Source organism: Lichenostomus cassidix, chromosome 2, assembly GCF_008360975.1.
Source record: "Lichenostomus cassidix isolate B80296 chromosome 2, HeHo_3.0, whole genome shotgun sequence".
Taxonomy (NCBI): domain Eukaryota; kingdom Metazoa; phylum Chordata; class Aves; order Passeriformes; family Meliphagidae; genus Lichenostomus; species Lichenostomus cassidix.
The window spans coordinates 139,101,041-139,115,703 of NC_139482.1; the positions used below are offsets into that span (position 1 = coordinate 139,101,041).

At 37.6% G+C, this 14,663-nt stretch overlaps 2 protein-coding genes across 3 annotated transcripts in view; one reads left to right on the forward strand and one right to left on the reverse strand.

Annotated features, from left to right (window-relative positions):
* Positions 1 to 10,157, reverse strand: part of MRPL13 (mitochondrial ribosomal protein L13) — a 29,792-nt gene extending 19,635 nt beyond the window's left edge. The window contains exons 1-4 of the mRNA XM_085053482.1: positions 10,044 to 10,157; positions 9,306 to 9,429; positions 6,445 to 6,538; positions 4,736 to 4,796 (exon numbers count right to left, since the gene is read on the reverse strand). Of these exons, the coding sequence (XP_084909608.1) occupies positions 4,736 to 4,796; positions 6,445 to 6,538; positions 9,306 to 9,429; positions 10,044 to 10,070 (306 nt within the window). The 5' untranslated portion in view covers positions 10,071 to 10,157. The remainder of the gene's footprint in view (positions 1 to 4,735; positions 4,797 to 6,444; positions 6,539 to 9,305; positions 9,430 to 10,043) is intronic.
* The window catches only part of MTBP (MDM2 binding protein), a 28,737-nt gene continuing 24,142 nt past the window's right edge, over positions 10,069 to 14,663 (forward strand). The window contains exons 1-6 of one of the 2 annotated variants that reach the window (XM_085053479.1): positions 10,069 to 10,327; positions 10,746 to 10,826; positions 11,854 to 11,927; positions 12,035 to 12,180; positions 12,660 to 12,718; positions 13,555 to 13,699. In XM_085053479.1, coding sequence (XP_084909605.1) covers positions 10,069 to 10,327; positions 10,746 to 10,826; positions 11,854 to 11,927; positions 12,035 to 12,180; positions 12,660 to 12,718; positions 13,555 to 13,699 — 764 coding nt within the window. Of the gene's footprint in view, positions 10,328 to 10,442; positions 10,590 to 10,745; positions 10,827 to 11,853; positions 11,928 to 12,034; positions 12,181 to 12,659; positions 12,719 to 13,554; positions 13,700 to 14,663 lie in introns of those variants that run through there. The other variant, XM_085053480.1, reaches the window with a different exon arrangement.

A 14,663-nucleotide genomic window follows, 5' to 3' on the forward strand; every position in this document is an offset into this window, starting at 1 on the left:
ATAAGAATCATTTGGTCACAGACAAATTAAACTTCCATGCATGTCATTTGGCTTTCCACTGCTGCTTAGCACTTTAAAAAAATGTGGAAGTTCAATGTTTTCTTTAAATTATTAAGTTGATTTGTAAATTCACATAAGGAATGGATTAAGACTTTTTAATACAAGCATTTATTTTTGTGTCCTATGAAGAAAAAGACCAAGTCAGCTCCAAGACTTACTCAGATCACCTAGAGGTTTCAAGATAACATGTTCTTTAACACTATTTTCCTTCCCATGCACAACTACCTTGTGTGCCTAGTAATCCAGACTTTGAAGTTTTGCTCTACCTAATTAAAAAACATTACTCCTTAGTAACAGAAGAAAATGCTACTACATCTGGTGTTTCAGTAACTGACTTCTAGCATGTACGTATTATTCCAGTTCTGCAATACCAACAGCAAGATTTAACTGTGTTTTCTGCCTGAGCTTTTCTTCAAAAGACCATTATTAGGCAGATATAATAGCAAGTCTATACGTGCAAGCAGCTGCTAAAGGGCACTCAAAAGGAGAATTAGAACATTTTAAACCCCTTTGTATCAGTGCCAGCAGCTGAACAAACCAAAACCCTGACATCCCTGGAGGCTCCCTCCCGGCACATTTCCATAGAGCTACCCTGCTTCACTTAATAATCTCCCCTAGCAGGTAACATTCATTCTGAACAATTATTGACCATTATTCCTCTGTCACAGTCAATGCAGCCTCTGAATACTGCAAAGGTCAATCTTCTCACTGAGCATTTGGTGTTAGCCAAACGTAATTTCTTCTTTTTCATTTTTGGGGGCGAGTTTCTGATGCAGCCAGGAAAAAAAATTAAGCCAAGTTTTGCCTACCTTTCAAATCAGAAATCAACGAAAAATCGATTGAAAACTTCGTCTTCATAGAATTACTATCTATTTCTACAAATTAGATCTGACAACATTATTTTGTAGGCATTTAAATGAAAAGCTGTGTAATTTTTTTCAGGAACTTTTTTCAAGTTATCTTTGCTCCCTCTCAAATCTGAGATTTAAAACTACATCTTTTTGTCTTTGTGTATCAAGTACCTAGAAGTCTAATTTTGAAAGTGCTGGTCTCGTGCCCATCAGCAGTTTTCCAGCTAAAAAAAACATCCAAAAGTTTTATTTAAAAAGCCCAAGAAAATCCCAACCTCTCTGTATTCCAAACAGCTACACCTCAAATCAAAAGATTTACCTGTTTCCTTTACTTTCAAAACTTTGTCCCGGCAAAGAAAACACACCAAACCTGTCAATCAGATTTTTTTTAGCAACCTCTAATGAAAATTAATTCTGCTTGCCCAGTTGTATTTTACAGGATTGTTCTTGCCATACAGAACGTTAGTATTATATCAGCCTGAAAAACAGAGTGGCTGTTCTGAACTACAGCAACAAAGTTTCACTGTGAACCTAAAGAACATATTTAATAGTTTTGTTTATGGGTGGTCCAAGAACTTAAATTTAGTGTAAGTCAGACAAATGTGAACAAGCTTGTTTTTTTTCTTCAATAAGCACTTCTTAAAATAGCCCAGCCAAATTCAATAGATGAGTGCTATTCTCCAGAAGAGCAGACAACTGAAAACACTAGAAATTTTGAACAGATTCAGAGACACTCCCCTCCTCATGCCTCCCAAATGAACTCTCAAGTATTTAAGGTAAAAATGTGCTACACCATGTACTTTTGATATCTTTTCGTCAACACACTAATTTTCACCCTTGCATAAACCAATTTTTTCAGATGTGCTGAAAAACCTGGCAAAACAAACAAGGAACTTTAGGCTCTATACAAAACTATGCAGGCCTCTTTTGACATTCACTGCCCTGTATTAACATAAAAGTTACTTAGCAGTGGAAAAAAAGTAGTATTTTCCAATCTCAGGCACAAAATTATACATCTGAGATCAAACACTTATGATTGGACAGGTGAGGTGTTTTATTCTTTCGACAAAGAAGAGAACTCATGGATTAGAAATGGTTGCCATGGGAAGCTTTCAAAACCTGTCTGCATAAATCCCCAGCAGTCTTATCTGACCTGATAACTAACAGTGCTTTGAGTTAAAGTTGGACTGAGATTTCCTGAGGTTCTCTTCAACCTGAATCATCCTACAGCCCTATGAAAAAAGACACATGTACATTCAGAGCCCAAACCCTCTGAGGCACTAACTACTACCTGCAAGGATTATGAGGTCAACCTCCATTAAGTGAGAGTATCAGATCATCATCCTTGGTGGTACATTAGGAAAGAGCTAGAAGTGATCAGGGATGATACTACAGTGACCTTGTCTAAATTCTAACAACTAAACTTACGGCTTTCAGCCCACCAGGTAAACATACACTATAGCATTTTGCATCAAATTACTCCTTATAATCTTTTAAACTAGTCATTACCTGTGAACCAGGTTTTCCTAAAAACACTCTGTATATTAGAAACAAAACTAACAGAAAAATATTTATCTTGTGGATTTGTATGTTTGAATTTAGACACATATAAGTAAAGACAGTGCTAAGCATTACTACAGTCCTACTATACATACACACTCAGGAAGTCTTAAATAAACTGAAAACAGTCAAACCAATTGCAAAATCTCTATGCAGCACCATGCAAGTTTACAACATCCTCTTCCTTGGAAGTAGTCTCTTCCATAAATTTCCTGCCTTAATTTCTGTAACAGCACTATTTCCAAAGGCGATGATGACTCATCTAATGAAGCACTACCAGGATGAATTAGCAGGAGTCAGTAAATCCAGTCCAAGGGCAGAGAATAAGCAGTAGCCTCCAGGATTAAAATAACACCTTACAAAATGCATATTTGGATGCCACAGGAAGATACAGCCTGCTTCCTACAATCTTCCTAATTGCACTGGCTTCACAGGAACTGAATTTATTGTGATTGAAAGAGAAAGGAAGTGAAATAAAGTGATTTACAGAAGTCTCAACAAGAACTATGTGTCATTTAGATCAAGATTTGAAGATCAGTATCTTACTTAGACTAGGCATTGCTCTCTTTACAAGACCACTTTTTCACTTTTTAAAAGCTAATTCTAAAAATAAAACCTGTTAATAAAGCATCATCATAATTTCCATTTTTGTCATATCCCAGTGCATTTCACACCAAAACAATTCAACTAGTAAACAAATGTTTCCAGCCATAAAATCCTTTTTAAGTCAAAAGCGATTACAGCTACACACACAAAATGTATCTTGCCAAATTACCACCCACTACTACTAATTATGACAAAAACACGTCTCAGATATCTTTATGAAAGAGACAACTGAAAGCTTCATTTTCAATAGAATGACAGAGTTAATTGCTGAAAGCTCTCCACCATTCTGTTAAAAAAATAGTGTCTCCTGCTAAATTAGACCAAGATTTGAGCCACATCACCATTTGCTGAGCCTTTGTCCAACATGCTTTAGTTTTTGGCAATGTATTTAATCCTCTTCTGCTTGCAGAGAAATTAATCTATGAGTCTGGCAAGAAAAGAGGTATTTCAGAATGAATGCCAGAAGGTAATTTAGAGAACATCCAATTCTCGTGCCCGAACAAGTTGTGTTATACTGCCTCCCAGTGCTCAGCACCAGCCTGAAGCTCAAATAAAATAGGTTGAAGAATCCATTTTAGACATGGAACTACCAGTAATTCCCAAAGGAATTACAACTATCTTAGATGCTGTTCCCAAAAGCATTTGGTTTGAAAAATTCTAGAAGAAGCATAATATGGAAGTGTAGGATTTAGTTTCACTTTATTTAAAGAAGTTCTGACAGTAAAGCCAGAATCCAGGCAAATTCATACTGCGATCACTTTTTTATTGAGTACTTGCACAACATCTTGTATATGGCAGACTTGGGACAAACCAGGATTTCTAAATCATTGATAAAAAAATCATTGATAAACCCCATGAATTTTACAGCAGATTAAGTTTCTGTAGGAAAAGGAAGAAGTGCTTCTATATTTTATATATACAACGTGACCCAAACTAAAGCATTTCAAAGTCAAAATTAAACATAAATATCTATTAATCTCTGTGGGTCTTATATTATGTTCTAAAACATTAGTACTCGGAGAATTCAGTCCTCCAATGCTGTCAGTTCAAAACCGTAGAAGACGTAATTTCATAACTGTGTAAGTCAACATGGCATGTTCATATCTGGCTGTCTGGTTTTGTAATCAGAACAAATTCATGAACACTGCATTTCAGAATATCCAACAGTGTAATACAGACAGTAAAGAGACTTATGTTCACTTAAAACCTACTGTTGAATTTTACTGGGAAAAAGAGGCAGAGGCACTTTCTAACATTTTTAAGATTAGCATTATTCTTGCTGGCTCTTAAAAAAGCAGTACGGTCATTAAGCTGAAGTACAGCTTAGCTAACTCAAATTGGAGGCAGTTCACTTATGAGAAAGGTCAGACCCCTGAAACTAAAAGGAAGTAAATAAGTGAAAAACTAGTGAAGCAAAAGAGCTTGATTTGCTCCTTTGGACAGCATAGAAGAATGACAAAAATAGACAACTTACAATCTAACCCTGAAATCATTGTTTTACAAAAATGGTCACAAGCCAAGCTTCTAAGAAGCATTAGTAGAATGTTTGTAATTTAACTTTAGATATGCAGGTAACTGATCCCACTTGATCAGAGGAACTAATTAACTGGAAACCAACCAGTTTCACAGATGAAACAGAAGAAGGGAAAACCACTTACAGCAGTTGGATCTTTCAAATGGAGCTGAGTTGCTGTCACTTGCTTGAAACCACCAGGATAACTAGAAAAACAAGGCAAACACACAACCTTAATTCCACATGCTCAAGCATGACAACACAAGAAACACTACATCTTGAACAATGGTGTAATGGTATTATAAGCTCTCAAAAAGAGAAGCTGTTCTCATGAGGCCAAAAACTATTTATCCTGTCAAATACCTAATTTTAACACCATTTGTACTTTTTTATTTATTCAGTTGAGTATGAAAAAGCTTGAGCTTCACAAGCAGATGGGTATGTTTTTAAAATTGCTTCTTTGATACACTGCAATACACTTAAATACACTATAGATTACAACAGGAGTAAGACATGCAAAACTCTGAAATATTTCCAGCTCATCAAGACTCACAACCAGTGTGTGTCTGACATACAAGACATCCATTTTGAACAGTATTTATTACTTTCTTCCTATATTAAATAAACTTTAGCAAGACTTGGCATATCAACAGTAATAAAATTTTACTTTTATGAATCCATCTTTCTAAAGCCTATGTGACATGTTGAAGCTGCACTAATTCAGATTTATCCTTAAGCTTTAAACGAATCATAGCATGAAGTAAGAAATTACATGGAAGCCAGGTAAAGCCGGATTTCATTTTTATTTAATTACATTATTAGAACTCAGCCTAAGTGAAATGAAAATAAGCCCAGAATCATTAAGACAGATCCACTGAGTTGCATGGACTAAAATATTAGTTTTAAGTGTACAATTCTTTTTACTTATTCAAAACCCACTTAGGTACTTATGCAAGTGCTTTAACTTACACGTTAAGTTTTGAAAGAAAATTTTAAGAAGTCATAGGGGAGGTGGAGGAAAAAAACCCGTAAGTTCTATCACACAATAATTTCTATCAAATCTGAACAAGAATTTCTCAGCAATTCAGCAAAGAAATTCAGGCTTGCAATATTAGGACCACAAAATTAGCTTTCTCACTGTGATTTATTCATCCTCCAATTGGATACATTTTGACACTTAAATTATTAGACAATAGCATCACTGCATAAAATAGGAGCACTGAACTGATCATTGACACTCTGTCTGTAGTTGATAATTGCCCTCTCTACTGTAAACAAGTTGTATCTGTCAGAATATACTGTACACTGCTGTATATAACAACATACTGTACATCAGTACAGCTTGAGAGTGTTTCATTTTTTAATAGTTTTTCCAATTTTTTTTTCATCCTCTGATTCAGTATTTACTGTTAGGTAAACAGGTCTTGGTAGGATAAAGTAATTCAAACTGGCGACTGTATAGATATTAAATGCATAGTGCCAATAGAAGTATCTTGTATTACGTAGTAAACAGAACAGTCTGGATCATTGGGTCCAGAAGTTCACTCGAGACACAACCTGGCTCACCAAATCTGTTAACTTACTCAATTGCTCTGACTACTTTTGAGTTAGATTATTTCCCTAACAACAAACAGCAGGGATAAAAAAACAAAACAAACCCCAAAACTAGAAAGAAAATAAAAAGAAAGGAAGAAAAAGATTTACACCATTTTAAACGCCGTAATACATGCAAACAAACAAAAAACCCACCCCAGAATTTAAACCAATATGCTAAAAAAAACTTAAACTATTAAGAACATTATTATGACATTATATTTACCGCAAGTTCATCTGATTATTTCCTGCAGAGCTTACCCAGTATGTGAAGAGTATACTTTCTGTTCCCATTTGTTACCAGAGAAGGCAATATGTCTTGTATTTATTATGACAACATGATCTCCACAGTCATCTACAAGGTAGAAATAAGTGGGAAATATTAAAGAAAACCATAGGGGGAATCAACCAAAATAACACCTATCATGTGTGCACTACATACATAGCAGCATATAAATAAAATACACCTTCCATAAAGCTGAAATTTAAATACCTGAGCTTTTTGAGTCACACCATCCAAATCTGCACTTAAATACCAACCTTAATTACTATTTTTAGCACTGTCAGGTTAGAAGGCAGGCAAGCAGGTAAGATACCATCAGGCCAGATGACTAAACCATTGTAATTATTCAGATAAGTTCTGAAAATTTGCCTACAGGCAAATTTCTACTCTCTTCAACACATTCTGCTGCATATGCACCTATATTTAAAAAAAATACAGAAAAAAAAAGCTAGTTTCAAATGATCCTAAACATTTGTTTTATTTCACTTTTTCAAAAAACAATATCTATGTTTACTGAAGGACTGAACATTTCAGGTAAGTAAAAGACTTGTATTAAACAGTTACACTCTCAGGCTAAATATATAAAAGAAACAAAAATATTGCATTGAGAGAAGTGGTGGGGCGGGGATGTCCTAAAAAAAACTCCAACAGCTCAGTTGGGAAAACTCCCACATCTTCATCTATCAAACAGAAGTGAATGTTACAGCATATACCCATATGGGTAGAGTTTTATCAGTAACTTTAACATCAAAAGTTTATGTGCAAGGTTTATAATCTATCACCAACACCCTGACAGAAACAGTTAGTTTAAGAGATCTTCTGTATTAATAAAGTGCTAATAAAACCTGTATTACCTCAAAAATATCACATGACAAAAGATGTAGTTTTTCATTTCAGAAGTAATGGTCTTGATCTGTATAAGCTAGAACCACACATTCAAGTAAAGTGAAAATGGTTTGTCCAGTCTCATTTACATCCCCATATTAGAACACAAGTATTTGAAGAGGCTCACTTGATCAAAGCATTTTTGAGTAGGTAACAAAGCAGCTATACAAAGCAGAGCTTAAATTGAGCACACATTTTTTGACAGGAGCACATAATTACTCAAAGCAAGTTTCACACCTTATTAAAGTTTTTTATTATATTTTAATCTTGTGCTCTTTTAATGCTCCACTCTCAATTACAGCTGAAGTGCAAATGCCATTTACACATCTTTGCTGCTGTGGCCTTTCACCACTGACAGTTAAGTTCTAAAAACACTCTAGGTCTACATAAGTATCAGGAACTGACACTGAACTTCATGACTTTTTGGTCTTCTTGTTGGAAAGATGACAGAATAACCTCATCTAAGAAAATTTCTGCCAACAGTTTTCCACTTGCATGAATAGTAACAAGTATTAATACCAAATCAAAACCAAAACAACAAAAAAGTCCCTGTTATTCTGCCTAAGGAGCTGTTATATCACAACCACCAGGATATCTGTTAGTTCAAAAAAAGGAAAAAGAAGTGTCAAGTACTTCAGCCACAAGTTCCTGCATATTTTGCCCTCCTAAATGTCTCAGTAGTAGTAACCAACCTACTGACATCAACCTGCTATGTAAAGCACCTAGTACTGATTTACAGAATGCTTTAAGCCAAAAAAAGTTATCCTTGAAATTACTTTCCAAGGCAATATAACTTAACAGACATAAAAGTATCAAAGTTCTTTTGCACAGGACAACCAAAATGTTTTCTTCTCAGCGTCTGCTTTATTTCTCAAGACAGCCTTAAGTCTCCAGTGACATCTTGTGGATACGACAAAATTTGCAATAGCAGAACTCTGCCATTTAAAAGTCTTTACAACCCTACAAATCCTACCTTCTATTATGAAACAGATGGAGTATAATTTTAGTATGTACACTTCACATGTATGAGCCGACTTCAAGGCTTCCTTTATGTTTCAGTAATGTCTCTGGAAAAATTTGCATGAATATTACAGGAAATGGAGTAGCAATATGAAGGACTGACTGTATTATTTACAAAATGATTAATCCCCTGAGAGAGGCACTACATCTTTACAAATAATGAACAAGGTTACAGACACATCTTTAGAGCTGGATCTTCTAATATGCAGAAAACCAGAATGATAGTTTTATTTAAATATGGTATCTTTAAACAACAATTGTCTCCCATTTTTAGATCAGGCAGATCCCAGCCTCCTCATCACCGGATGTGTTAGGCAAGAAGGGACATCTGAGGGTCATGTTATCCAAACCTCATGCTCAAAGCAGGACCAGCCTTTGAAAATCTCCATGGATGTAGACTTCACAACCCCCTGTGCAACAACTGCCAGTCACTCTCACAGTAAAAAATAAGTTATCTGATGTTCAGAGGGAACCTCCTGTGTTTCAGTTTGTGCTCACTGCCTCATGAAAACAGGACTTCTTTGCACCTTATTCAGAATGAAGAAGCACTCCAAGACTCTGCCGCTGTGCACCTGCTGAAAGGTAGCATTCAGATGTTTCATTATGTGAACTGTAAACTAAATCTTTACACCTAAGAAAGATCAACAAAACATGTTCTGAGGTTTTTAAAAAAATGACAGAGAAACCCACTACAATTGAGCTACTCAAAGTGAATTATATATTCATATCATCCTTTATATGTATTGGTTAAGAAACAACATTAGTTCGTGGAGGGGTATGATAGAAAAAGATGAGAAAGAAAACCAATTCAGTTACAACTTACAAACAATGGAGAAATGTAACCTTTCATATCAGGCTTGATTTTAAAACTGAAATTGGAAGAAACATGCACATTAAAGCAAGCAAATTTGCTTTCACCCATTGCAATACTCACTCAGTGCATGATAAATAGGTTTATGTCTGCCTTCCAGTCGGATTACAGTGGCAGCTGCTATTTTCCCTGGGGGCTGCATCTTGGCATCCAGGAGGTACCAGGCCCTGGCAAAAGTAGCCCATTGCTGTAAAGAAAAAGGGTCAGTGCTTATCACTGGAAAAGCTCACACTACCATGATTTAGCTTCCTTAATTAGATCAACACTTCTTTTACATCCAGAAATACCAAAGGAAATGTTGACATTCAGCACCACCCTCTTGAAGTAACTTTTAAATGGACGGAGCACTGCGATACACCCACTGCAGTGCGATGTACATTTAGCTCCACTGAAAGGAGGTGTAACACATTTATATCGCATATGCACATGTGTAACATGTAAACAACGCCCGGAGAGCTTCGTTTCAAAAATCCAAATCTCTTGCTGCAAGCTTCCATTATGGCTACTTGAACTGTAACATCGCCGCAGGACATTGAATGCCCAAGGTGTCCTTCCCTGCTGGCGAAGGGCACAGCTCCCCACACAGCTCCCCACACAGCTCTCAGGCCGCGCACAGCCCGAGCCGCAGCCCCTGTCCTGTCCCGGCCGTGTCGCACACCGCGGTTCCTGCCAGCGACCCTCAGCAGGACACCACGGGCAGCCCCGGGGCGCTGACAGCGGCCTATGGACCCTCCGTGGCCGCCGCTCCCTCCCGGCCCCGGGTCCCGTCCCGGAGGCAGCGAACGCCCCGCCGGGGCTCACCTGGGCCGCCCGGCTGTAGCTCGCCATGCCGCGGGGCGCCCGGAGCGCACGGAGCACAGGCAGAGCAGGCAGAGCACGGAGCGGCGCGCCGGGCCGCGGGAAGCGGAAGCGCTGCCCTGCGAGGGGCGGTGCTCGGGCGGTGCTCGGGCGGCAGCGCGGGAGCTTCGCAGCGGCCCGGGCCGGTCTCGGTGCCGCTCCCCGCCGGGCCATGGAGCGCTACGTGCTGCTGCTGAGCTGGGGCGAGCGCAGGGCCGAGGGCGGGCCCGGGGCAGCCGCCGCCGCAGGTAACAACGGGACGGGCTGAGGCTGGGGCCCGGCGGCGCTGGGCGAGGGCGGGCGGGCACTGCTGCGGTGGCCGCGGGGTTCTGCTGCCTCCCTGAGCACTCTGTGCTTTCAGGCTGAAAGCCTTTGGGGCCTTTGACCTGCAGAAACCTTGGAGGGTTCCTGCGTTATTGCGAGGCTGCCGTGTAACTCCGTAATGAGTTTCTGAGCATGACTTAAAGGAGAATTTAGGAAGATCTGCCTTTTTAAACTGCAAATCTGCAGGTGACAGTTCTCTTAAAAAACCCAAGCAAGCCCTTTTCCCCTTTTCCCCCTAAACTCCCTTTCTAATAGCACACTGAACTTTATACTGTATTTGCAGAAAAGTAAGATTTATCTTCCATAATTCAGTAGTTTTAAGAAATACTTTTTTTTCCCCAGCTGGGACTGCTGCAAACATGTACCAGTTCCTGCAAGAAAGCTGTAATGCATCGATAAATGCAGATGTGAGCACATTCCCAGGTAAATATGGCAATGGACAGCAAGGTGGGGCAAATGTTATGGAGGAATTGGCCTAGGCATGTTTTATTAGGGGGAGCAAGTCAGAAATGGAAGTAAACCCGATTGCTGTGGTGTGGGCCCGTTCCTGCTGCTCCTGTTTCTGGGGAGAACTAATGTCATTTCAGCAGCTAAGGTGTTAGGAGATGATGAGATAGACTGGGTAAGAGAAATGAAAAGGAAGGGTTTTGAAAAGTTGACAAATTTCAATCCAGTTGCGTGAGGAACAGTAGGAAAGGGCTTGTTTCTCAAGTCAGTGGGAAGTGTGGTATTTTAATTTCTTTGATAATGTCTTCTAATTTTTTCAGTGGGAACAATACTTGTCTGTTGGGTAATAATTCAGGACCTTAATCCATTAATATTAAATCCTTTTTTCATCTTAGAATAGATTTCTGAAGATCTGCTTTAGTTCTTTCAGGCACTGGGTGTTTGTGTTTTGTTGTTTTGAGGTTTTGGGGTTTTTTTTTGTTAAAAAAATGCTTTCTTAGTTCTTGGTTTGGATATCTATTGTTAGAAGCTCATCTTGTCACAGATAACTGGGATTCATATGGAAAAATCACTCTAAGCCCTTAAAATTCAGTAAGATGGGAATGTTAAGCTGTTTTCAACTTCTGTGCTTTTTATTGCATAGAAATGTTGATAGATCATCTCATTTCGTGAACTCTGTAAATCGTATTTATGAAAGGTGTAATTTAGTTTAGTTATGATACAAATCATATTAATAGAAAGCAATATTACCCAGAGTAGAGAAGAGGTCAGAGATTTTCTTACATCTCAACAGTCAGAGGGTCAGTAATAGACACTTGCCAAGATACTTACCTATACCTTAATATGTTTAGAACTTAATTATGTTGCCAAAGGAAAGTAGAACTCAAGTTATTGTAGCCCATTGAATGATTTACAGAGTCTTCCTCCAGAGATGTTCATTATAATAGGAATGATAGATTGTAGTAAATTGATTAATTTAAATAATTGTTTTATCTCTTTGCAGCATGCTCAGTGGCTGGTATTCCAGGTGCCAAGAAATGGTATTTTGCAAGTCAGGTTATTTGTGGTTATTATCAGGTAAGACACAATTTTTTTGGAGTATGAGTTCCTCAGCTGTCTGCAGAACAAGTTAAAACTGATGTTCAAAATCCTTTTTGCTTATTTGAGTTTTTCTGTTTGATTAGTTCTGCAGTTCTGACTGGGAGGAAATAAATGTTGACACACAGAAAAATGAAGACTCTCACCAAACAAGCATTGATGAGAACCTGGGAATAATACAAAATTTTGAAGAAGATGACAATAACAGTCGGGAGTCACTGTCTCTGACTGAGTATGTGCATTATTATTATTTTTACTGAAAGTATGGTGAGCTGACATCTAATAGTGGTGACCCAAGGTGATCAAGAAAATGTAACAAGTGAGAGTTACTACCAAAGGAAGAGCTAACTATGAACAATCTCCTACTAGTACTGAAAATACTTTTCTTTTGTTTAGCATAGCTTTAATTTTTTTAGTTACAGATGATTTTTATAGGATAACTGAACAGTTTCCTAGCAGCTAATGTTTTATACACAAAAATTTCTTGCTAATTCCTCTTGAATCCTATTTCCAGTTTTACTGCAGATTATTTTGATGTCATTAGGCCTATTTCTGTCTCAGTAAAAGAGACAATTTCTCATTGCCTCAGTATGTTTGTGAAGAGTTTTAAAAATGTAAGATACTTAAATCAGGTGCTATTCATTAGTTGTAACTTTTTGTTTCTAAATGACTTTGTGTTTTGGCTCCAAACATGTTATTCTTCATTTTCAGTATCTATGATGAAGCTGCTGAAAGTCTGCATCAATTAGCTGATAAACTGCCTGCCCCAGGTAATGTGTCTTGAAAACGCAATCTCATTGAAATCTATCTTGTTAGTTACTGCTGTAAAAACCATCTGGTAAAATCATAGTAAATGGAAAAGTTCAGAGGATGTTAGTTTGGTAGCTGAATTAACTTAATGCAGCTCTTGCAGGTAGTTTAGGAACTTGAGCATTGCAGATCAACTTGAGTAGTTTGCTGCTTGTTTCTTTGGCAGGCTGTAGTTCAGTAGAGTTTAAGTTAACTATTAATATAATAAATTTATCCATCTGAAATGGCTCAAAGTAATCATAGCAATACAAAACTCAACACAGGAAGTTTCTGATTTAAAAAAGGGAAGATGTTGACATCAGGCTTGCATCTGATTTGACAGCTGCTTGCTTGTGGATGAGAGCCAAGAAATGAGAAGGAAAACACATCAGAACTGTTGGATTTGGATTTTTTAAACTGGACATACGTATCACCTTGCATGTTAGGGTTATATAATGTTGCAGAAGTTGATCTGAGATAGCATAGGAATGCAAGAAGGAAAAATAGCAGTTTAGAGTGTTATAAGTAAGAAAATGACAACTTGTATGGGAGACGAATCTCATCTGGCAGTGCTGAGTAAGAGGGGGAAAAGGTATTGAACCGCTGTCACTGAGGGAATGGTGAAATATTTTGTGTTCATCTAAGAGGAGCAGCAAGAGATGAGCTAAAATGAGTGAAAAGTGGTATAAATCTTGATGTTACTTGATCTTTTTGACTGTTTTAGTGCAATCAATGATAACCAATATAATTCTATCTTTAAATGACTGAATAATTTACTGAATCATGATACTTTGAGTCATATACAACTGTTTTATAGGCAGAGCAATGGTTGATGTAATCCTGCAGGCTGTTGAACGAGATGGACCCAAGTTAAAGGACTGCTTGCCTGCTATTGGTGCCCTGAAACACCTGAGAGAATGGCACTCTGCACAGATCACTATAGCAGCAAGTGATGCTAAAGGGTATGACATTTATTTCAGGCCTATAAACAAGGTCATTTCTGGTTTGTGTTAGCATAGATCAGAGGTTTAAAATAAAAATAGCATCTTGCATACTTTACATGTGTACTTAGATTATACATAAATTAGTCCTCTATTATTGTATGAGGGGAGGAATTACTTACCCTGATTTATGGTAAATGCGTGTCCTAACCAGAGAGGCAGGCAATAAAGCAAGTCCTCTGAAGCTCTTGTTTTCTGTGGGAGCAAAGTGTATAATTTTTCTCTTCCCTTTTGCATTGCTAGTGACTTCAGTGTGCATACAATGTTTTCAAATTGCATTTATGCTACCTAATAACTTGTACATTGATTGTAGTTTCCTTTTTTTTTTATAATGAATCCATACTACTGCTGGTTTTACTTTAAATTTTATATTACCTTTGGTATTACATTTCAGAGAGGAAAAGTAGAGCGCCTGATTTGTCCCTATTGAAAAAGGAGTATAAATGCTCTGTTACTTCCTGTATGCTTTTCAAGATTCTGTTATAATGAAGAGTTACTGAGACTATTAATTCAAGCTGAAATTAAGTCCACCAATTTCCTTACTGTCCTCCTCTAATTGACGTATAAAACCCATAATATGTCTCAACATATAAACCACAGTGGTTTGGGGTTTTTTATCTCCTGCAGTGAATGATTGTGTGGAGACTGAATAACTTGGTAAGGTCTCTTGCACTTTCCTTCCCCTCCATGCCCAAAAGGTTCAAATTTGCTTCATAGAATATGTGGTTAAGCTTAATCCTAAATTAATAAAATTGTTTAAAACTGAAAAGGTGAATGTTCAGTCCTTGGATATTGGAATAAGCAATATGCCTACTATATAACAATTCCTGAGGAATGTGGAGGGAAAGAAACTTACTGCAGTGACTTCCATGAACACTTGATCTCAGTGCTCATTGATACCATCCTGCGGAACCGACTTTTGACT